A 25,642-nucleotide genomic window follows, 5' to 3' on the forward strand; every position below is an offset into this window, starting at 1 on the left:
TGTGGTAACGAAATCCTTGACTTAATAATATACCAGTAATACATAGATTACTTTCATTTAAATCCAAAACGTTACTATAAACACGGGCCTAGCAAACGAGTTGGGATATATATAAACACCGTAAGAACGAGCCAATTTAAAGGAACAGCACCGTCCCAAAATTGTTTTGGAAATTTAGCAATGGGGAACGAAAAATCGTCCCTTTCATCGTAAATATTTGTGTACGGAATTTCCAGTGTAAAACTGACATAAATCAATCTAGGAACGAACAATTATTGCTGTTTATATTTGATTTATTCAAAGTCTGTTCCTTTGGATAAATTTCGCCAGTATATTTAGAGAATTCTTGATTATTTAACGAAATATACCACCAGGATTACGGTAAGTAGATTTTAGACTGGTCTTTTCTGAGTTTGGCAATACATTGTGATTCTTAACAATACAGGAACAAGTCTGTTATTAAAGGAACGTAACTGGTGCCCATATGAATACCAACCACCTATCGATAAACTTTATTGCCGCAACGTACATAAATGTTGTTAAGGAGCACATTTACAGCCTTAATCATCTCAGCACACTTCCAGTAAGTATATCTAGCATATTTACCTTTTTCATTACAGAAAAAGGCTGTATACTGATTGATACTTTAGTCTTGGAGAAAATGATTTATTCATTAGTTGTAATTGGCTTTGGGCTAGCTTTCAGTAGCTGCGAGTACTCTGATTTCGGTGCTTTGTGTCTATTGTATTTATATATGTTAGTTGTTTCTGTTCCTTGTACCGAGCCTTTGAGTAGGGCCAATTGCAACTGATTTTTACAGTTTGTTCTTAATTTGTCTCGCGGCTGTTTCATCACTGTCACGGGTTAGGGAAGGGTAGAGCGCTAAAGACATGTTTAACCCGGCCACATTCTTTATATGCCTGTTCCAAGTCTGGAGTCTGGAGTGGTTCATATATGTCTTATTTGTTTTTCGTAAATTGTTTTGTTATGAATTAGGCCGTTAGTTTTCTCGCTTGAATTGGTTCACATTTTTTCATGTTAGGGCCTATTGCCGACTAAACGGTATGGGTTTTTTCTCATTGTTGAAGGCTGTACGGTTGCCTATGATTGCTTACATACACTTCATGTGAAGTCTGGTGGATAGTTGTCTCACTGGAAATTTATAATTGCTTACATACACTTCATGTGAATTCTGGTGGATAGTTGTGTCATTGGAAATTATACCCCATCTCCTTATTTTTTTATATAATATGAGTTGCAGCAGATAAATTTGCAATCAAATATACATTTTGTACATCTATATAGTCCAGATTGTTCATTTTCACTGTCGTATGCAAGTATTACTATTGTAGAATAAAGGGTAATGCGTTTTTTTTACGTTTTGAAGGTAACATTCTAATTTAATATCTTATCTGGGTTTGCCATTCAAATTTCTAATAATTTTAACATTTCTTTGTCATTAACCTCATAAAAAGGAATTCAATATCCAGTCCTAATATTTTCCGACATTATATGTTCATGTTTTCGTCAAGACAAAGCGTTACAAGTTTAAAAGAAAAGAAAAACGGCAACGGAAACAGCATTTCAACGACAAAAAAGATCAAAAGACATCTATAGATCAACATCAGTGTTTTCAAACGAGGTTTTTTAGGCAGTCAGTCATGTGATATCATACTTTCCTCAGACTGTTCATGACGTCTTTACAGTAAGTCCATTGGATATGTCCTGATAGATATTTTAGTCTGGGAAAGCAAGGTGTTCTTTTTAATTGGAACTTACTTTGCACTAGCTTTCGGTAATTGTGAATACTCTTAGATTGGTACCTTGTGTTTTTGTTGTATTTTTTTTGTAACTTTTTTGTGCGCTTAGTGTCGATCTAATGAGTAAAGCATTTTTCCAACTGTTGTTTTTTTTATAGTTTGTTCTTGTGTTGTGCTGTTTCCACACTATCAGTTAAGGGGAAAGTCGACTGCAGCTGTTTAACGCAGCCACATTCTTAACGTGCCTGTGACAAGTCCCGAATTAAGGCGACAGTAGTTTACTGATGTTCAAATCTCGTAAATCAATTAAGTTGTGCCGTTGGTTGATTTCTGTCATGTTTGCTGTTCGTTTTATATTATTTTTTTTATATATAAATCTGGGTCACTTAGTGTTTCACTTTTTGTCATGCATTTGCTGTTTATAGCTTGCTATACGCTGTTGGTTTGTCTGATTGTGAACGCCGTACGGTGGCCTATTGTTCACCCTCGTCTTTTTGTCTCTGATGGATAGTTGTTTCAATGGCAATCATAGCACATCTTCATGTTTTATATGAACATGTGGTGGGGTTAAACTATTTTATCTTTAGATCGCTACCTCTCACATTTCAGTATCCGAATCAGTGGACTAAAAATGGTGCATAAATGAACAAACGTTCATTAAGATTCGAGACATCAATGCTAAAACACGCATATCGGAAACGTTCACTCCATAAGGAGCCAACGAGCATCATCTTTAAGGAAAAGAAAATTAACAATGTGAAATGAAAATTTTGGTATGGAGATTACCAAGAAAAATTCTAATATCAAGATATAAAAACATGGATTTCTATTCATGTTTGATTGGTGGAGGTGGGTTGAGGTGGATAAATTTTGTACATTATGAAATATCTGAATTGTTTACGGAGAACATATTGCCCTTTATATCGGTTGTAAGATCACAAATAAAAAAAATGAAAAACGTTCACATGTATACTGGATGCAAATCATTCAGTTGAATCCTTATTCAAAATATTTTACGATTGTTAATCTATGATCTTTTCTTCGTTAAAAGTTGTAGGTATATGAACTTACTCGAATATTTGATTTCAGATTTTAATATTTTATTATTGTACTTAAATTTAGGCTACAGTAGTTTACCGATGTTCAAATTTCGTAAATCGAATATAATATGACACAAATCAAGGTAGCAAACAAAAACTGAGGGAATCACAAGAACTCAAAGAAGCGAGACCGGGTCTGTCGACAGAGTAAGCGTCTCCTGCTATGCATGCGTCGCTAGTCATGCGAATTCAAACTCAGTCAAAATGTCACAATCAGGAATAGGACACAATCGGTAAAATAATGATCAGACGACTTGACTGCTATCGAAAGATCTATCACATAGTATCGGTCAACTAATTCGTGATGGTGACCGTATAATTTATGTAGTGTCGATTTCAGTCGTTCTTCCTCGAACATGAGCTGGAGAAGTTTTTGTGTAATTAAGGAGCATATCCCTGTTAATGAAGTCCGTATCGCATGAACATGCTGGAGCATATATATAAGGTATTGAAAGAGATGCAAAAGATACAAAAGGGATATTCAAATTAACTCTTAAGTCGAAAACAAATTGACAATGCCATAGCAAAAAACGATCAAAAGATAAACAACAGTATACAAAAAAACAGCATAGAAAACTAAAGACTAACTGAGTTATGTAAACGCTACACGATGAAGCAAAGAGTGTGCTGCTGCTGAGCTAGTAACGATTGATTTTTTGTTTGTTAGTGTTTAACGCCACTTTCAGCACTATTGACGTTATATCGTGACCGTCAGTTGTTATTGCCAGATGGAGGAAGCTGGAGTGCCCAGAGAGAACCACCAACCTTCGGTAGGAAAACTAGCAATCCTAGTCGGTTAATATTGGAGTTGACATGCACCTGCCACGTTCGAGGTTCGAACTCACAACCTCGATCAATGTTGACAGGCAAGTGATACATCAAATGAACTACACTCTTAGAACACCGTCGGCCACACTGATAACGATTTTGAATGTTTTGTCAGCACGTGCACTCACACAACGCTTTCTGTGAGTAAATAATGTGTGTATGACTGGTCCAGATATTGCTCATCTTAGTAGAACGATTCGATTATATATACTTGAAGTTACTTACAAACTGAAGTTAGAATTAAAATCTTGTTAAAATTAATACCTCTCTGATAACTCTGAGATAGGGTGTGATCATAATTCTTGTTAATATACTTCCCTGATGATAACTCGGAGGGTGTGATAATTATTATCATATGGTTCAAGCTGGTATCAATACACATTAATTAATATATTGGTTGCAGCTCCAAGTTAAAGTTGGGTTAAAATATCATGGCCGGCGACAGGTTAAGCATATTTCCTGATTTGTCAGTTTGTCTGTTATTACAAAGCTTATATTTCTTTCAAAGCTTAAATCCTATTGTGGTCTTCTTTTGCTGAAGTTTAATTCCGTAATTTCCCCGGAATCGAAAGTTTAAAATCTTGTAAAATTTGAATTCTTAGATAGCCCGGTGAGGATTTAATTAAGCAGTTTTATTTATTCTTTTATTTGTTGAAGACATGGGTAGTCTTGTATCTATGATGAGTTTACTTGACTCTCGCATAGCATTCTTCATTTAATAATGTCATTGGAGTAAGCGTTGTTTTTTTTTTATAAATCTGATTAATTAACAACTGATTAAAATGATTAAAATAGTATACAATATATTTACGTCATTGTCTTGTTAAATAATTATCTGTACAGTTTCAATCAGCTAGATTTACAAAATCAAAATTCATAAAATGTCGCAAATAGTAAGCAATTCGATTTGGTCATGTAAATTTTTTTCAAAATCTATTAAATTATTTCATTTCAATTTTTATAATTTCGAGCACTATTATCCTTCCCATAATTTAAGTTCGTACTTTTCCGTACAGTCCGTTAATGACCCGTTATTGCACCGATGCGTCATTGTAGACCAATCAGGAGCGTAAAAATGCTGTCACGTGGTTATTTTCGTCAAGAAAATTCTACTTCGGTTATGTTCGTTGTGCTCTGTGACAAGCGTAAAACTTTTCATCAACAGCCGCCATCTTAAGTTGGTGAAATTAGAATTTTCCGTCGAATTTTGGGACTCTTTATTAGTAATAGAGAACCAATTTTTCATCGTAGAAACAATGATTGGATTATCATTTTCTTCAAAATAATATTTTTATTGGAATTTATCAGTTTGATTAAGATTGTAAATATGTGAAGCGATAATCACCGGAATATATCGGCTTTGTGAAAAAACCAAAATGGAAAACTGGTAATTCTGTGATGTAAAACGATTTACACTGACCCTTCAGACATCATGGCTTCAATTGCATTACATAAATTGAATTTATTTGCATTTTATCACATATTGGATTGCGGATCATAACATATTTTGAATATTTTTGCGTTGTCTGCACCAGGACCAAAGACTGAACAAGCAAATTACCATCATGGCCGACCAGTTCTCTTCCCTAGAAAATGTCGATGGGCCACCAGCAGCAAAGCGCCAGAAAACAGCATTAAGCGCATCCTCAGATGGAGGTAGTATGTGTTGATTTTATTTAAAAGCTTGCTTTGTATTGCATGTTGGTTAACAGTGGTAGGTAATTTTGTAATGAGTAAAATTAAACTTGGTGCTTCGGAAATGAAATACACCTTGTTGTACGCTATGTTTCAGGTCAGGAATGATTAAATAAAGTGACTTTGATTATTTGGACTTTGACAGTTCTTTTAAATAAAAAAGAAACAAATATATTTGTATATTTTAAAGTGAAAGTAGAAATGTTTACAAAAGGGTCCATACAACTCGGAGCCTGACATTGATAAATGTTTTGAAATGGTTCAAAACCTTGTAGTTCTTCTGTCCTGCAAAAAGTGAATGAACAGACTCGTTTGAACATTGATTAAACTTTTTTTGAGCGTTTGCTAAATTTCTGTATAACCCGCCATAGACAAATTTCGATTTCTTTTTTTTAATTATATAGTTTGACCCATGGTCAATTTGCTGAAGTCACAGATTGATAAACCAACCCTCACTGTCATATAATGACATTAAAATTGTGACATTGAAGGTGTGTATGTTGGAATGATGCACTGATAATTTATCTTTAATCCTCATAAATTACATGCTACATGAATGAAGTGCATTCTTAGCATCATGTAATTGACATGTTACTGGAGAGCATGATTCTACATACAAAATCATCTTTGTCTCTTCCGGGACTCAAACCCAGGACCTCTGTGTTACAAGGCAGCACTCTAACCGACTAAGCTAAAGAAGTACTTCCTTAGCTCAACCGCTTACGGCTGACTAAGTATCTACTAATGAAGGGTAGCAATCCCGTCACACTTCCCCCACCTCAAGAGTCATCATACCATTATGACTCTCGCACACATACGCTAGCTAGAATTCCTCTCGAACCAATTTGTGTTTTTTAGTTTGGCACCAAATGTAACCGGAGAGCATGATTCTACATATAAAACCATCTTTGTCTCCTCCAAGACTTGAAACCCTGAGACCTCTGTGTTACAAGGCAGCACTCTAACGGACTGAGCTAAAGAAGTACTTACTTAGCTCAACTGCTTACATCTGACTAAGTATCTACTTATGAAGGGAAGCAATCCTGTCACAGACATCTCGAAATCCTTTGCAGTTTAAATGCAAAACCAGTTGTGAATTGGTCCATTTTGAGTTTTAAAACTTTACTAGGACTGACCTTTATGGACCAATTATGCATATATTACAAACAGCCTCGCTTTCCACATTTTGATTTTTCCAATACTGAACATCACAGAATGTCTTTGATGCCTTAAAAGAAAAAGTTATTGTTGTTTGACTTCCTGGGTGGCAGATTCCTAAATAGAGATCACATCATTTGAGAACCAAAACAAAAAAGTACTTGAATCTTGATTTATTTCCTCCTATGTCAGAAATCCTAAATTGGTTTAAATTATTTAGGAATGATGTTGCTTTATGAGTGTATCCCTGTTTTGGAAGGTACTTATTATTAGTGTAAACTGTCATGTACAGTGTACAAGTATATTGAAACAGTTTGATGTTCGGAAATTATGCTGGATAAGCAGGTATCCAGAAAGCTACACATATTTAAGGAATGACTACTGTATTTTGAAGGGTTGCCACTGTCAATTGGGGATTTGGTGGTAGCAAATGCAGTTTTACTGGAGACGTGGAATCGGAGACCATCAAATGGATATTGTGACTGTCAAATATAAAATTGACGTTGGCAACTGTTCAAATACAGTATTGTTATTCCTATTTTATTGCAATACTCTTAAAATGATAAAAAATTAAAAATTAAGACATTGAATATCCCTTCAATGTTGACTTGGATTCGGCAACAACCGTAAACCGTGGAATTGAGGGTATATGTTATCTATTCAAAATTGGTGTAACATGCCTAAATGCCTTAGAATTTGTGATTGCTGCTTGAATTATAAAAAAAATATGCTGTCAATTGTCAAACAGTATTCTCAAGATTTTGGTATAAATACTGAAGACATTGGTATATTTAAGCAAGTAATGATACTGATATTCATGTACTTTATTAGAGTTCTCGAAAAGTGGTGGTCCGAAGGTCCTGACCACTAAAATTATGCAAAGGACGAATACAACTTTGGTATATATATTGCACTAGAAATAATAGTGAGGACTAGCAGATTTTCTTCAAGGACCACCAGGGATAAAAGATTTTGAGAATTTGGCTTAATGTAATAGATAGCTTTAATAATTTAACTGCAGAAACACCATAGCTGACCAAATATTGACATTCCCAACTGACAAAATTGTTATTGGATCACCAAATAAATTGACTGTTTCGATCTGAATGTTCTGGGTGTATTAGCATGTATAAGCCAGTTTCTAGCAAAAAATGTTTTATGTCATCATTCTATAACAAATGTTCAATTATATATTTATCTGTATTCTGGTGCTTCAATTCAATAAATATAACATTTAAGGACTTTACAGTCAGAATTTATTGGTTTTAATTGACCAATGTTGCAATTGTCATCTTTATCCAGACCTGAATGAACAGTTAATAAAACCTGATGCATGTTAATATCTGCATTCCGAGGGCAATTTAATTCCCGAAATGTATTATTCCAATCACTTCATGTGTCTGGAAAATCAAATTTCACCAACAATTATGGTAGGTTGTAGTAAGCCTGAGACGTGTAAAATTCTTGTAATAGCTTAAAATCTTCATAGTAGTCGGAACTTCAGTAGGGATCAAGAAATGCATGTAGAAGTAGTTGAGTTCAACCTGTATTCAGGTTGTGTGTTTCTAATGTTTAAAATTTAAGCCTCTAAAATTCCCGTGGGTCCTGTATTGATTTCAGAATGTATAGGCCCCCCTGGCCTGTGCTTTGAAAAGTTTTGTGTATAGACTGAATCAGGGTTTTGGGTCATTGATGGTGATTGTAAAAATCAGTCAGCAAGATTTCAAACTCTTCAATTTTTTTTTTGGGGGGGGGGGCTTAAATAGTTATTTTGCCTGCAAGATTAGGCCCTGATTGATTAGCTGCAATTCTTTCAGCTTATGTGTTTTTGGAGAGAAAAAGATCACCTCGTTTTCATGATTTTGTTATTGAACACCTTGCGGACAATTCATTGGCTTCAAAACAGTTGTAACAAAAATATTAGCCAGCTTTAAACCTTCAGTTTGCATGTGTTTTTTTTACCGTTCAAAATTTTATTACAAACACTTTAGAATCTGATTTATTTCTCAAGCATTAAAAACCAAACTTAATTCTTTCATTACATGTACAGTAATATGGAAAGTTTTGGTACAAATGTATGTGCTTCAATCATGTCAATAAGCCAAGTGTTTATGTTTCATTTTTTTTAAAACTATTTTCAGATTTTAGTTACAGTCAAAGCTTATTTGATATGGTGAATGATCTCCCAGATGAACTCTTGGGACCTAGTGAAAGCTATCAGAACAGTGGAAATGACAATGATACTCAGAACCACCTTGGTAAACAGGACTCGTCACAGAACAAACATGTTCAGCTATCAGCTCTATTACAGAATAATCCATCTCAGTCAAGTCCAGTTCCAAGCAGAAGTCCAAATGTGATGAATAATCCGGTTAATAGCATCAGAAGCCCATTATCAAATAGTTTGTCTTCACCTCCACACAATAGTATGATGGGTAAACCTGTATCAGCTAGCAGTGAGTTAAACTTTGCTTCAAGTAGTGCTAGCTACATGATGTCAAATACCAACACAGTCAATAGTATGGGAACAATGGCAAGCAATAATGTGATGAGTTCTCTAGGATCTCATGCAAGTTCTATACCAAGTGGCATGACAGGTTATTCCATAGCTCAGAGAAACCCAATGATGCATAATGGGCCTCAATATGCTGTAAGTGGTCAGGGACGTGGAACAGGGATAGGCCAGCAACTGTCCAATTTACCACAGTCAGGGATGTTGAATAACATTAATAACCCTAATTTGCAAGCTCGTATGAACATGGTTCATCCTGGATTACAGCCAAATGTTTCAAATCAGTCACAGCTTATGAATGTAAGTGATGATATTATGTATGTTGTAGTGATCCCCACAGGATTCTGGAAAGGGCAGGGGAAAATATATTAAAACTCAAAGAGAGTAGAATGGTAAATTAACAAAAGGATTTAAATCATGTTGGATGAATGTAAGGGCAGAGGTATCTAAAAAAAGGCTGATGGATAGTTCTTAGGAGAATCATTATATTGGCACAAATATTTTATCGACCCTGAGCATGTCTATGTTATAGTCCATGTACATTTGTACATTGGAAAAGAAAGTTATATATCTGTGTTTATAAATATACAGGTTGTTTAAGTTTATTATAGCTAAAAGAGTTATATATATTAAACATTATTTTGTACATTTTTATATAAAAACTTCCTGTGCAAATTACATGTAAATCATGTGTTTCCTTGATACCTGGTCATCCTGCCCTATCATAGAGTGGGACTTACAAAATGTTGCATTAGTTATCTTTTTGTTAAAGGTTGACTTCTAAGCTAAATTTAAAAAAAAAAAAAAAAAAATCTTTGAAAGACCATCTCAGAGCAACCATAATCAATTTTTTAGCAGAATGGTCCTGTTGGGAGTAGTCCTTTTGGTTTTACACAGAACAAAATGAACATGGGACAACCAGCATCAACTGGGAGTTTCACTAGCCCATCAATGGCATCGATCATGACAACACATTCACCTATGCCAGGCAACAACTTAGTTTCAGTAAGTAAAATCTTCATATGAAGGTCTCTGAATAAATAAGATACATTTTCCACAAAACTAACCAATGAATAACATACAAAAGAAAAGAAATACACACCAATATACAATTTTTGATCTGACAAATGATTATGCATGACTCATTGATTCACAATAAACACAGCTGAAACACTTGACCTAACTTTTGCACTCATTGGTGAGCTTGCAATCACAAATTTCAAGTATTTCACTGTACTACATATTTTGATCTGTGTTAAGGTCTTAAAAGTTTGTGTCTGTGCAATGTTGTCAGTAACACTAAACAGGACATTTTGTATGATCAAATGTTATTTAAACTAAGGTAAAGTAAATTTGTTTATTCTGTTTCACACAATTCTATTGGTAGCTGAAAGAACTATTGGTGATGAAGAAAATAGTGCTTTCAAGATTGGAGTTATTGTTAGAACTGTCTGTTATTCAGTTCTATTTTTACTCTAAATTGTTTTTCAGCAAAATTCACCACAAGCTTCTCTTGGAGGAATTAGTGGACAATTAGGTGCTGGTTTAAATGCTGGATTACCAGGACCAACAGGTGGAGATCGTCAGCCTCCTACAGCAGACCCAGACAAGAGGAAACTTATTCAGCAACAATTAGTGCTATTGTTACATGCTCACAAGTGCCAACGAAGACAACAGAATAATGGGGAAACATGTGGTCTACCGCATTGTAAAACCATGAAAAATGTTCTCAATCACATGACAACTTGTAATGCTGGAAAATCATGCCAAGGTTTGTAATCTGACTTTTTTTGCCCCTGCATGAAAACTCTTAGAGTTGAAATTATCACATGCTCATTTTCCAGGGATACTTTTTTCTCAGAAATTTCTGTATAATCTGTTGGGCATGATGTAATATACCCACGTTGTCTTAGTTGGATTTGGGCAAACTAAAATATATTTATGGCTTATCAGGGTTTTCACTTAGGATTTTTGAAGGCCAGTCCATGGACTCAGCATTTTTATACGCCCGTTTACAGGACGTTTTATGGTATACCGTTGACTGTTTGTCCGTCCGTCCCTCGTCAACATGTCGGACATTAACTCAAAAAAGCTCTAACCAATATGCATGAAACTTTGGTGAATTGTTTATATCTATTGACGTGAGCTCCCTTTCGTTTTTTATAAATTTCAGATTTACCGTTTCCGAGTTTTGGTTTTTATTCATTAAAAAAGGGGGGATTTTCCAGTTTTCCTACAATAACTCAAGAATGTTTTCACCAACTTGCAAGAAATTTTAATGAATTGTTTATATCTATTGACATGAGCTCCCTTTCGCTTTTTATAAATTTTAGATTTTACATTTCAGAGTTACAGGGTTTTATTCATAAAAAAGGGTAATTTTCCAGTTTTCGGGCAATAATTAAAAAATGCATTCAGCAGTTCTCATGAAACTTTGGTGAATTGTTTATATCTGTTGATGTAAGCTCCTTTAGAATTTTATAAATTTTAGATTTTACATTTCTGAGTTATGGGGTTTTATTCATTAAAAAAGGGGGTATTTTCAGGGTTTCAGCTAGGATTTTGAGGGCTTTAGTCACTTTTACGCGAGATGAAAATTAACCTTATTTTGGGTAACAGCAATGAATCAAGGACGCATATTTCTAGCTTTACATATGCCTAAGTCCTTCAAGGAATAGGACCTTTGTAGGCCTTAGGCCTGCTTATGTAGGCAGTCATTGCATGATTTGACTAATGTGATACCTAAATATGAAGACAAGAACAGGGATCCGGAAATCTAGTTCACAATTTTACTTCAGGTATTTGCAGGGGACATTCCTGATCAACAAAAGTTGGGTGCCTCTTTTTTTAAACCACATCATAATTCCCATAAATGAACTTGTAACGACTATTTCACTGCCTAATCATTATCCTTGTAAAGACGTTTAAATCGAAATTTGAAATTCATTTCTTTGAAGTTGGAAACAAGGATTTGTACCAATCCTTAATGGAACGATTGTTATGGCTGTACATTGTAAATTAATCGAGAATATATCACGTTTACTTTCTATTTTGAAACGAAATGAAAACGGGAAGTGACAAGTAGATAATAAATTCAGAATGAATCCGGATTCATCTACGGATTGGTTTCGTGGTTAACAAAAGGCAGGAAATTATCATTTTTTTTTAATTAAGTTGCTTAGTAATAAATATCTTTGTCTCTCGTTTAATTTGATACAAAATGATTTCGTATTTTACGTTTTAGTGTCTACAAATTTATAAGAATACTTTCACGCATGCGCAGTACACAGTAAAGGAAGCACCTGTTTGACTGGTGAAAATATTTCTGAACGTTTTGAATAAAAATGTTCTATCTTTTTAATCGAAAGTTTTTGATGAAAAGTTATATCAAATATGACGAAAATACGTTCACATGACGGACGAAACTATGACAAACAAACTGGATTGTTTGAGAAATATTGAAATTAAAATGCGAACTGTCCGGGGGGAAACAATTTTGTTTTAATGACGAAACTAGGAAAAACGAACTGCAAATTGTGGTCGTTTGAGAAATATTGAAATGGAATAATTATGATGGTCAATTATGAGGTTTATAAACAATTAACGGATTAGTGACCCATCTGATGGCGATAAGCGGATTAACTGTAATCACAACTTTTAACACCTGTTGTAAACATTAATTAGCTGATGGTCATAAACTTGTCAGAAACATGAAGACAGGGAGAATTATTGTATTTTCATGCGAAATTTTTTTTACACTTTCCAAATTTAAGTGACGAAATTGATTTGAAATACTTTCGTCATTTCAAAATTTCGTTTCGTAAAAGACGAAAGTGATGAGCGCTAGCAAAATCACTGAGTATTTTCCAGTTTTTGGACAATAACTCAAAAGTGCTTTCAGCAGTTCTCATGAAACGTTGGTGAATTATTTATATCTATCGATGTAATCTCCCTATTGATTTTCATAAATTTCAAATATGACATTGAGAAGAAATTGAACTTTATTTGTTTATAGTCTGACAACAGATTATCTAAGTATTGCGTAACAGCACAGTGTATTGCGCAACAGCAAGAAATCTTAAATTGAATATTAATTCAATTCATATAACCAATTTCAAGTTCTCTGACTACATTTTATCAGAAACCTATAATATGTCAAATATTTAATTACAATCCAAATTCAGACCTGTATCAAGCTTGAATTTGTGTCCATTTTTGCCCCAACTGTTCAGGGTTGGACCTGAGGGTGTATCCAGCTGCGCTCAGCGAAGCAGTTTATTAGAAATGAATCCAGACAGCTTTTCATGAGTCTAGGACCAATGGACTTGTCTTAGTGAGAACTCTGGCAGAGAAGTAATTGAAACCACTTTTGTTAACCTCAAGTTTGACTTTTAATTGTTAATTTCTTTTTTTTCTGTTGTTTAAAATATATCTTTATGTATTTTCAGTTGCTCACTGTGCATCATCACGTCAGATAATTACACATTGGAAAAACTGTACTAGAAGTGATTGTCCAGTTTGTCTTCCATTGAAGAATGCCTCGGACCAGAAAAGACCAGGTGGGACCTCAGGGACATCCAATGTCCGTAAGTATCATTCTAGCAATCTCAAAACAAAAGGGGCTAAGAGCAGTGTTGTTCCCATGCCGATCTGAAGCTGCGTCTTCCAAATATTTTTTTGTTCCCTCCGCTTACATTGGCCTTAAAAGTGCCTTAAAAGATATCCCACAGCGTGTTAATTTAATTGTGAACTGTTGATGACTTTCGTAAAATTAAAGTCCTCTGCTGAGAAGAAAATCAATATTACACCAAATTAGTAATTACGCATTTATTGATAGACTCCAGTCTCAGTAAACCTTTACCTGTATTTGCCTTATCAGATCGCATAATTGCATAGATTATTATTGAATAGATAAATATATTTCTTGGAAATACTATTTCAGTGTATCAGGGTTAGAATTAAGGGAAAAGATTGAAATACAAATACGAAACATATTTACGCATGGCTTTCCTGATTGATGAATTAAATATCAAATTTTCTCATTGGTCAATAATAAAGATCTATTTTAATACAACCAATCAATATGATGAAAACATGTGGTAACTTTGCAATACACAACTGTAAATATTAATGAATGGAAGATGTTTATGTAAAAAAAACGTAAACTAATATTTATGATAAATTCATAATGTGAATCAATAGTTTTGTTCAAAATGTGAAATTCAGTTTGCAAATAAAATTCGTCTTTAATTGTCATATTTGAAAAATAAGTAACCGGAGTGTCTGTTTTTGGTCCTTGCGCAGGAAAACTTTGACAATAAACAACTCGATGTCAATTGTTGTCATTTTCATAGAGACGTTTAATTTGAAGCAATTTGCAACACTCAGGTCGATAGAAAATTATAACACTCAGAATTTATCTAGACCAAAATACGGATGAAATGAATGGAAAATCAAGCCAAACAAAAATATTGTGGTTAATCGTTTCACCACTCATCTGACAGGGTTAATCTGACTTTGATCTTTCAACAGAAAAATCAATTATATTCATTTACGCAGGCAAAACATTTCATCATGTGCATTCATATTATTAAACCCCCACTTTTAAAAAGTTGGGGTATACTGTTTTACCTCTGTCAGTCCGTCCGTCCCATGAATATTTTCGTCGCATTTTTCTCAGGAACTACATTACAAAGATTTCTGAAATTTGGTTTCAGGGTTTATATAAGTCAGCTTTACTGTGTGATGCGTTTTCAGATTCATCACTCAACAACTTCCTGTTAACTGAACACTTGTATCATTTTACCCATGATAGCCAAGTTGAAAATTTTCGTCAATTTTTCTCGAGGAACTAAAATACAAGGATTTCTGAAATTTGGTTTCAGGGTTTGTATAAGTCAGCTATACCGTGTGATGCGTTTTCAGGTTCATCACTCAACAACTTACTGTTTACCAAACACTTGTATCATTTTACACATGATAGCCAAGTTGAAAATTTTCGTCACATTTTTCTCAGGAACTACAATACAAGAATTTCTGAAATTTGGATTCAGGGTTTATATAAGTCAGCTATACCGTGTGATGCGTTTTCAGATTCATCACTCAACAACTTCCTGTTTATCGAACACTTGTATCATTTTACACATGATGGCCAAGTTGAAAATTTTCGTCACATTTTTCTCAGGAACTACAATACAAGGATTTCTGAAATTTGGTTTCAGGGTTTATTTAAGTCATCTATACCGTCTGATGTGTTTTCAGATTCATCACTCAACAACTTATTGTTTACCGAAATATTTGGGCGGGGGTATCATCAGTGAGCAGTAGCTCACAGTTTCACTTGTTTTGTCAGTCATGTCAACAAAATATAAAAAGGTGAAAATACAATAATGATTACATTTGATAATAGAGTCAAGTTAATTTTTTTTTCTATTGTGTTGTAGCTGGTAGTGTTTTAGCAGCTCCACAAGGAAGTTCTACTGCTGCTGCTGCTGCTGCTGCCGCTTCCCCAAGTCAACCAGTAACCACCACACAGAGTCTTCCAAATGTATCAGACATTCAGATGCAGAGGGCATATGCTGCTCTCGGATTGCCTTACACTGGGTCACCAAGTCAGCAACCTGGAAGCCAACAAAGTCTTAACATGAGGCCTGCTGGTTCACACTCGCCAGGTAAGTTTTAAGATTCTATAGTTTAATATATGATATAGTTAAAGAGATGTCAGTATTTCATATTGCCCAATGTTAATCAGTAAAACCCAATCAAATCAACATTTTACTAGTATTTCCCACTTGACTGGGCAATACTCGTGTAACTCAGGTTTTTGCCTACCCTGTTTGCAGTTGTTTTATTTAAAAACATTATAAAATATTTGTATTGCATGCAAAATATTAAATTTGTCAATCTTTACGGAACAATTCTATTTGGTTTTTGCATTGTTGTACAGTTGAAGCTCAAAAAATCAAAGTCTCAGGGATCTGACAATCCGAGTCGACTGAGCCTGTGATTTCATCATGATGTATTAGTTCAATATTGTACCTTGTGTTGTCAGCCTGATATGTAATGGCAGAAAACATATTTAGTATGCCAATCTATTTCATCAGAACGAGACAGAATAAACAGTTCACATCTGATGTTAACAAGGATAAGGAAATATAAACTAACAAACCGTTACAGATGTACAATTTTTAACTTTCTACATAGCCGCTATCTGCTGATGTCAAGTCTTAGTCTTTTAACAAATTTTTAATCAGTTTAAGTATAAGTTTCTTAATTTGTAGATCTTTTATAAATTTTTTGGCTTTGGATCTAATAATTTCTTCTGTTATTATCTCATCTCGGGTAAATTGTGTTCCATAATTATAATTTTCCGCAGGGATCAAACAACAAAGTTGTTGACAAACAATAAGCGGGACATGCAATTTATGTTGCCTTCACTTCGAGAGGACACTGAAATATACTCGTGTTAACTGTGATATCAAGTCCAGAGTTAAAAATGCCTTGAACAAAAAATGGGAATTCTGCTGGGTCTGACAAAATATCTCGATTTATCTGAGTTTTCAACGCAACGAGGTTCGGCTGTATTTGTAATATTTCTGTTTGAGTTTGCTTGCTTTGTGCATTTTGCAATAAATCCATACTAGTGTGTGATACTTAGGTTAAAGAAAAATCTTCAATACTCCTGAAATTCAGTTTCCTCAATTGTCACCTCATATTTTGCAAGAAAATCCCTTCCAACATTCTGAAAAGTTTAAAGAGGTCTCATTCCTTAGTCCAAAAATTAATAGTTGTAAACTTTTCTCTTTTGAAAAAGACAAAACTTTTCCTTTTAAACATTTTGGATTTATACTTTTGCAGTATGTTTTGTTTCAGAATTTCTGTCCTGTGATTTGATTCCCTTGTCATTACTGGTATGTCATCTTAAATAAACCAGTAACAATGGGACATTGAAAGTTCATTATAGCATTAACAGTTATCTCCCTTAATGTGGAATGAAATGAATCTTTAGGAATATGGTGTGTACAGTTATTGATTTTGTGATAAAATTGATTTTCTATTCATTTGATTCAAAAGTAGTAAACTGTAAACTGTAGTGAACATGCTGAATTTCACTGCTGAACTGTAATTTTCATAATGACTTATTTCACTTGTACAATTGTTTTAGGATTAAACTCAATTGCTGTAGGAAATCAGTCAAACAGTTTATCAAGCATATCAAGTGGTTCTAACAATCCATTGGGAAATTTAGCAAGCATTGAAAGTTCAAGTCCAGCTCCAAATATGGCACAGGCAGCTCGGGGAACAAAGGAATGGCACCAAAGTGTAACCCAAGACTTAAGAAATCATTTGGTTCACAAATTGTAAGTAACCATCAACTCCTATTATAAGAACAGTGATGAAATATTCCCCAAAATAAATACATGTATAACAATATTGTTGTATGAATAACAACCATTACTAACAACCCCTAAACACTAAGCAAGCAACAATCAATCAATAACCCCAGCAAAATAAGTAGAGAGTCAAATTGAAAATAATAATAGATAATAGATAATAGTAGATCTTGTCAGTGTTTTTTTGGTAAGTGCAGGGGTTCAAATTTGCTTTAGATAATGAAGAGTTCAAGACTATTTAAATTTAAAGTGAAAAGTCCTCCTTAAAACAGTCAAAGGCTCTGTATAAATCATAAGGGTAAAGAATTAGAGGTCTATGACTTGTAATTCCAAATTGATAATTCCCTTACCAGAAAAGACAGATTCAAGATCTCAGACCTACACTATTTGAATCCCCTATAATTGGAATAAAAACTAATTCAGAGAAATTTAAGGTTTGGAAAATTAGCATTACTTATAGATTATAACATGCCCTTTTCCATACCTGCCCTGGTATCATCCTGAGACTTCCATATGGGTCGAGGGATGATACCAGGGCTCATATGGAAAAGGACATGTTATAATCTATTTATCACATATTAGACAAACCCTACTTTAAAAAAGTAGAAAGAATTTTGTTAAGATCAAACATGTTTTGTCCTCCATTGAAATAACATCATTATTACAAAGCCCCTCAACCATTCAAACTTGTAGTCCTTGAATATTATAATGTCAATGTCAGATTTCTTTTAGTACAAGTGTTCTTTATTTCTGTAACAAATTCCCCTGTAATTTTAATCTACATTTCATGTCTGTCATTGTTGTTAGGAATGCTTATGACGTCATAACAGGGCACAATAACTGGTTATTAGCCCCTGGCAGGAATATGACTAGGGCAAATCTGTGATTATTGCATATGCAAAACCCAATGTTTTTGTAACAAATATGTGATAAAAGTATATTTATATGGTCAATGAAAACTGATGCCAACACCCAATGCAACATTACATCACTGTTAACACCATTTATAGATAGGATAACCTTAATCTTGTTTAAAAATTAATATACTTAAGAAGAAGTTAGTTACAATCAAGATCACCATAATCTTAACGCTCAATCGAGTCCTATTTTGAACAAAGAAAGGTTAATTATGGATTTGATAAAAAAAAAGGTTGATGTCTGATGAATTTCTATTTAACAAAATTTTTCAAATATCTTTCTTTTGAGAGGACAATTTTAAAACAGTTCTATCAAAATTTAAATTTTTTCATAAAATATGGTGATCTAAGTGCTAACAAAGCTTCTGTTTATTTCATAAAGATTATCAACATTTGACAGGGTCCAAGCCATATTTCCAACACCGGATCCTGCTGCATTGAAGGACAGAAGAATGACCAATCTTGTTGCATATGCCAGGAAAGTTGAAGGTGACATGTATGATACTGCCAACAGTAGGGTATGTAGGAGTTCAATTTAAAGTAATAATGAATCATAATACATTACTAAACTCCCATTTGTAAAGCAGGTGTGTACTACACATTGTCCTTCAGTTGGTCACCAATCCTCCTGAAGTGCAAGTCTAATATATATCTAATTATTTCTCTTAAGGAATGATGTAACATATAGTCTTGAGGTGTACAATGTATTGAACCAAGTCAAGTTTCCTTTAAAGTTGGAAATTCTCTCATACCCATGAAGTTGTTTCTTGTAACTTTTTTAGTTTGCATGAAAGGGAATGCTGTTATGTTTGGTATGGAGTAGCTTATAATTTTTTGTTTTTATGTCTTTGCCAATAGTTTAATATTTTAAAGTATCCACTGAACATGAATCAAAATTTTTGTCAACATGTCTGAATTTTGTTGTGTAAGAAGGAATTACTTTTTATTTGGTCAAATGCTGGATAATTTGAGTTGTGGCGAATTTTAAGGATAGACGATAGTATTTTTTTATTTATTTTAACATGAAAATATTTTGATTTATAAGTATTGATTAGTTTTTACCCTACTTCCTCTTGGTAAGGTGTTATTGAATAATAGGACAGGAGTATACAAATATGATATAAATTAAGAGATAACTGTGTTGTATTTGAAGCTTTGCGGACGTCCATCGGTAGTTTTACTGTCGCAAATTTAGTTTAGCTGGCGACGCATAGCAGACAGGTAACGGATATTTGCGACAGTAAAACTACCGATGGATGTCCGCAAAGCTTCAAATACAATAGTTATTTCTATTCTAATGCAATATAAACAAATCTTTCAATATGGTCATTATTTTTGTGTAAAATTTGATTAAATGAAAATTTCGCGAAATGATGTTATCTTCTTTGGCGCCAAAACTAGGTGACGTCATATGTATGCTTCCGGCATCAAACTGCAAAATGTGAGTTTTTTGCTTATTATTGGAGAAATTACATGTCAATACATTCTGAAATTCAAAATATCGGCTTCCTTAATTAGACAGGGAGATACAGAATTGGACACTTATTGTCATCCAATCAGAAACATTGATACAAAATAATTGCATTAGATTTGATAATACATATAGATGGTAAAAAGGCTCTTCAGAACTGAAGATTACCATTTTAACATTATAAAAATTTAGCCAAATATACTAGATAAGCTTTTGTTAAACAATATTATCCTTGAATATAGAAATGTATACATATATTAGAATAACTGTGAATATACAACAGTTGATTGCATGGACCTCTTGTTAGAATTGTATGTTAAGTTGGACCATTTCCAGACAGACTTTCAGTATATTATTTTCCAGTTACAATAATGATACAGGTAAGATGTTAACTTATTTATTGAGAACTTTGCATTGATTGAATTTAAAGAAAGTGTGTTTTGTTTTTTACAGGAGGAGTATTACCACCTGTTGGCTGAAAAAATTTATAAAATTCAGAAAGAACTTGAAGAGAAAAGATTACAGAGAATGAAAACTGCACCTACAAGACCTCCTGGTCCAAGTTAGTTTCTGTCTTATTTTATACAAGGGGGAAAACAAATAATCTACAAATAGATATACATTATACTATAGAAGAAACATCAGAAAATATTTATGTTCAAGAACTTGTGTAATTCTTGAAAAGAGCTATTGTGTCTTAAATCAGAATTTTAGTTTATAGATAACATATAGCATTAAAAACTTTATATAAAAAAGACAGCTGCTTTATCAAAATGAAATTTAAAAGAAAAAAGATGTGTTTTCAAAAATTCTTTATTTATTATACCCCCGCTTTAAAAAAGTTGGGGTATACTGTTTTACCTCTGTCCATCCATCCATCCGTCAGTCTGTCCGTCCGTCCTATGAATATTTTTCGTTGTATCTTTCTAAGGAACTACATTTCAAGGATTTCTGAAATTTGGTTTCAGGGTTTATATGAGTCAGCTTTACCATGTGATGCGTTTTCAGATTCATCACTTAACAACTTCCTGTTTACCTTATACTTTCAGCGGGCGAGGGTATTATTATTGAGGAGTAGTTCACAGATTTGCTTGTTTAGCAAGGGTTTGCTCAATATACACTGCATTCTTTACACTTAACCTCAGGCCCACCAGCCCAGGCTTGTTCGTGAAGACTACACCAATACCTTGATTGTCATAATGATAGTCTCAACAGAAATATCCAGCTTATTTTTCAATGCTCAACATTCAGTTGAATTTGTTTCCCCCAGGACAACTTTAAGACTGGGTTTATTTTTGTTTATCCCTTGATCCTTATGATAAAAAAAGTCCATACTGGAATTTCAAAAATAATTGGTGCTATTTCAAAACTGTCTGCCAGTATGCTATTTGAAATTTCTGAGTAAAACACTCTGATTTATCAGATGTTATATTATAGTACTATTGTTTGTATTGCTTCTTGTTCTTTATTCACAGATGGACCTTTGATCAATGCTGGTGGTTTACCACAACAAAATCAGCCATTTGGAGCTCCTCGTGCAGCCTTAGGTTTGGATCAAAATACTCTTACCCAGGTAATATAGCAATTATAATTTTTTTTTAGATATAAAAATTATTTGAGGAATTAGTAGAAGCAAAATTGTCAGTTTCAGCCACATTCTAAACCAGGGCTTCCAAAAAATACTTGAGCAAGCCTGAAATTTTTTCATTATTTTAATCCTGTAATAGAAATAGATATTGGGTATCAATCCATCAGACAAAATCAGTACAAGCTAAAAAAAAACACAAAAAGTAGAAGAGTGCTTTTATTGCTGTTCTTACTCTCAAAGTCACAGTGAGGCCAACATGAAGCAAAAAACTCTCACCTAACTGCAAATTTAAGACAGCCCCTAGCACCGGTTTGAGTGGAATTCATTATAGTCCGTTTGACTTCTATAAATCTTCAGAAAATAATTCTTAAAAATTCATTTTTGCAAATAAACATTTTTTTTCTTGATGTATGTTAATGTATGATATATACGAACTCTGACTATGAATATCATAATTTTGGGCCAATAATCAAAAAAGTTACCCATTAGGTCTCCATGTTACTTCTATTTTTTTAGCTCACCTGACCTGAAAGGTCAAGTGAGCTTTTCTCATCACTTTGCGTCCGTCGTCCGTAAACTTTTACAAAAATCTTCTCCTCTGAAACTACTGGGCCAAATTTGACCAAACTTGGCCACAATCATCATTGGGGTATCTAGTTTAAAAAATGTGTCCGATGACTCCGCCAACCAACCAAGATGGCCGCCATGGCTAAAAATAGAACATAGGGGTAAAATGTAGATTTTGGCTTATATCTCTGAAACCAAAGCATTTAGAGCAAATCTGACATGGGGTAAAATTGTTTATCAGGTCAAGATCTATCTGCCCTGAAATTTTCAGATGAATCGGACAACCCGTTGTTGGGTTGCTGCCCCTGAATTGGTAATTTTAAGGAAATTTTGCCGTTTTTGGTTATTATCTTGAATATTATTATAGATAGAGATAAACTGTAAACAGCAATAATGTTCAGCAAAGTATGATCTACAAATAAGTCAACTTGACCAAAATGGTCAGTTGACCCCTTAAGGAGTTATTGCCCTTTATAGTAAATTTTTAACCATTTTTCGTAAATTTTTGTAATCTTTTACAAAAATCTTCTCCTCTGAAACTACTAAGACAAATTTAACCAAAATTGTCCACAATCATCATTAGGGTATCTAGTTTAAAAAATGTGTCCGATGACCCTGCCTGCAAAACCAAGATGGCCGACATGGCAAAAAAATAATACATAGGGTAAAATGCAGTTTTTGGCTCATATCTCTGAAACCAAAGCATTTAGAGCAAATCTGATGGTATAAAATTGTTCATTAGGTCAAGATCTATCTGCCCTGAAATTTTCAGACCAATCAGGCAACATGTTGTTGGGTTGCTGCCCCTGAATTGGTAATTTTAAGAAAATTTTGCAGCTTTTGGTTATTATCTTGAATATTATTATAGATAGAGATAAACTGTAAACAGCAATAATGTACAGCAAAGTTAGATCTACAAATAAGTCAACATGACCAAAATTGTCAATTGACCCCTTAAGGAGTTATTGCCCTTTATAGTCAATTTTTTACAATTTTCATAAATTTTGTAAATTTTTGTAAATTTTTACAAAATATTTTCCACTGTAACTACTGGGCCAAGTTCATTATAGATAGAGATAATAGTAAGGAGCAAGAATGTTCAGTAAAGTAAGATCTACAAACACATCACCATCACCAAAACACAATTTTGTCATGAATCCATCTGTGTCCTTTGTTTAATATGCACATAGACCAAGGTGAGCGACACAGGCTCTTTAGAGCCTCTAGTTTTATATAAAAAATTTGATGGAGTAAGTATGAATAGTGTAACAGCCTTCCATTCAAAACAGAAACATTAGACATGTGTTTTAAATGAATTTTCTGAATTATGTTGGAATTGGCAAACCAAAGTTATATGTCTGTTTCCAGCTTGGCCAAACTGGACTAAATATACAATTTTGATACGACCGCAAAAAAATTTTTGTGGTCGTATATTGGTATGATGTTGGCGTCGTCGTCGTCCGAAGACACGTTAGTTTTCGCACTCTAACTTTAGTTTAAGTGAATGGATCTCAATGAAATTTTACCATAAGCTTCAAAAAGGAGGGTGGGGATTGATTTTGGGGTTATGGTACCCACAGTAAAGGAATTAGGGGCCAAAAATAAGCATTTTTGTAACTTCCAGACATAACTTGTGTGTAAGTATATGGATCTCTCTGACATTGTACCACAAGGTTCCATATCACAAAGGGAATGCTGGGATTGATTTTGGGGGTAATTGCCTCCAAATTTTAGGAATGAGGGGCCAAAAAGGGAAAAAAAACAAGCATTTTTCTAGTGTCATGACAATAACTTGTGTGTAAGTGTATGGATCTTTCTGAAATTGTACTACAAGGTTCCATATCACAAAGGGAAAGCTGGAATTGAGTTTGGGGGTAATTGCCCAAAAAGTTTAGGAATAAGGGGCCAAAAAGGGGCAAAAAATAAGCATTTTTCTTGTTTCCAGACAATAACTTGTGTTCAAGTGTATGGATCTCTCTGAAATTGTACTGCAAGGTACCATACCACAAAGGGAAGGCTGGGATTGATTTTGGGGGTTTTTCCCTCAAAATTTTAGTAATTAGGGGCCATAAAAGGGCAAAAAAAAAACATGCATTTTTCTAGTTTCAGGACAATAACTTGTGTGTAAGTGTATGGATCTTTATGAAATTGTACTGCAAGGTTCCATATCACAAAGGGAAAGCTGGAATTGAGTTTGGGGGTAATTGCCCTAAACGTTTAGGAATTTGGGGCCAAAAAGGGGCCAAAAAACAAGTATTTTTCTAGTTTCCAGACAATAACTTGTGTTCAAGTGTATGGATCTCTCTGAAATTGTACTGCAAGGTACCATACCACAAAGGGAAAGCTGGGATTGAGTTTGGGGGTGATGAATCATAAGGGGGTTCAAAAAAATGGGGGGGGATTTTTTTTTTCCTTTTTTTTCTTTAACATTTTCCATTTTAAATTGGTTATTTCTGATTTATATATAAAAGCAAATAATAATGATATGGTTTGAATAGGCATACATGTGAACCTCCCGACGGGAGTACAATAATCCCTTTTTCAGGGGTCTCCTCCCGACCTCCCGTTGAAGAGGAAAAAATCCCGTGTGAAATTTTTCGTGAATGAAAAATTTCTGCCCAACATATCATCTCAGGCATCTGGTGTAACTGACATTACCTGAAGTTATATTTTACCTGTAAATCAATTAACATGCATAATTATATGGCTTCACTTGTCAGCTTGGGTGTCAAACATACTGGTAATCAACGATTTTTACCTCAGTCTAACTGCCGTTGTGTAACAAAAACTGTGTATTTATTTGATTACTTCCCTTGATTTATCCTGTTTTAAGTTACTTTCCTTTTAATAATGAATTTTTTTAAAAGAATATAAATAAAATATAAATTGAACAAATAATCATAAAAGGATGGTAATTAAATGATTTTAAATGTCTTAGGACAAATAAAAAAATAATAATTTGAAAATTATTTGAGGATTCTGTACTTCCTTTCAAGGCTTAAATTGAAATTTATGTAATAACTATGACCCTAATTGTACAGATAGAATGATTTTCTGAGTTTGCAAATAAAAACCATTTGCAAGAGAAAAAAAAATAAATAAAAACTATTTGCAGATAGTTAAACAAATGTTCTGGTTGCAATGATTGTTTTATAGAATATGAAGTAAAAAATTTAAAGAACATACTGAAAAAAAACAATGTTAGATTGAACATGTAGAATATAAAGATGGAGAAACTTTATAAGTACAAGGGTACTATAAACATAATAAATTGGATGGAAAGTTGAAGAAAACACACTTTAAAAGACCATTTTTACAGCACACGGTTACATTTAGAACAGAATTAATGTCGATTAAAAACCTCCTGATCTGAGTCCCAATCTCCTGACCAAAATTTCCCAATCTCCTGATCTGAGTTTCACAGCACATGTATGAATAGGTAAATTAAAATTTTTTAAGTTCTTAGACCACTTTCATTCTGTGTCAGAAACCTATGCTGTGTCAAATATTTAATTACAATCCAAATTCAGTGCTGTATCAAGCTTGAATGTTGTGTCCATACTTGCCCCAACTGTTTAGGGTTCGACCTCTGCGGTCGTATCAAGCTGCGCCCCAGCGGAGCATTTTATTTAATCTTTTTCTTGATATTTCAG

General features: G+C 33.8%; 1 protein-coding gene and 1 long non-coding RNA gene across 8 annotated transcripts in view; one reads left to right on the forward strand and one right to left on the reverse strand.

Annotated features, from left to right (window-relative positions):
- The window catches only part of LOC127716522 (uncharacterized), a 153,963-nt gene that overhangs the window by 69,067 nt on the left and 59,254 nt on the right, over positions 1–25,642 (reverse strand). The gene's annotated exons all lie outside the window — the stretch shown is intronic.
- LOC127716466 (histone lysine acetyltransferase CREBBP-like) overlaps positions 4,824–25,642 on the forward strand; it is a 92,399-nt gene continuing 71,580 nt past the window's right edge. For 2 of the 7 annotated variants that reach the window (XM_052222680.1, XM_052222683.1), the window contains exons 1-10: positions 4,824–5,347; positions 8,683–9,353; positions 9,909–10,058; positions 10,545–10,824; positions 13,502–13,639; positions 15,497–15,724; positions 17,218–17,413; positions 18,746–18,881; positions 20,288–20,396; positions 21,310–21,407. In XM_052222680.1, coding sequence (XP_052078640.1) covers positions 5,254–5,347; positions 8,683–9,353; positions 9,909–10,058; positions 10,545–10,824; positions 13,502–13,639; positions 15,497–15,724; positions 17,218–17,413; positions 18,746–18,881; positions 20,288–20,396; positions 21,310–21,407 — 2,100 coding nt within the window. In that variant the 5' untranslated portion in view covers positions 4,824–5,253. The remainder of the gene's footprint in view (positions 5,348–8,682; positions 9,354–9,908; positions 10,059–10,544; positions 10,825–13,501; positions 13,640–15,496; positions 15,725–17,217; positions 17,414–18,745; positions 18,882–20,287; positions 20,397–21,309; positions 21,408–25,642) is intronic. The other 5 variants (XM_052222684.1, XM_052222682.1, XM_052222681.1 and 2 more) reach the window with 5 other exon arrangements.

This window comes from Mytilus californianus, unplaced genomic scaffold (genome assembly GCF_021869535.1).
Source record: "Mytilus californianus isolate M0D057914Y unplaced genomic scaffold, xbMytCali1.0.p SCAF_9, whole genome shotgun sequence".
Taxonomy (NCBI): domain Eukaryota; kingdom Metazoa; phylum Mollusca; class Bivalvia; order Mytilida; family Mytilidae; genus Mytilus; species Mytilus californianus.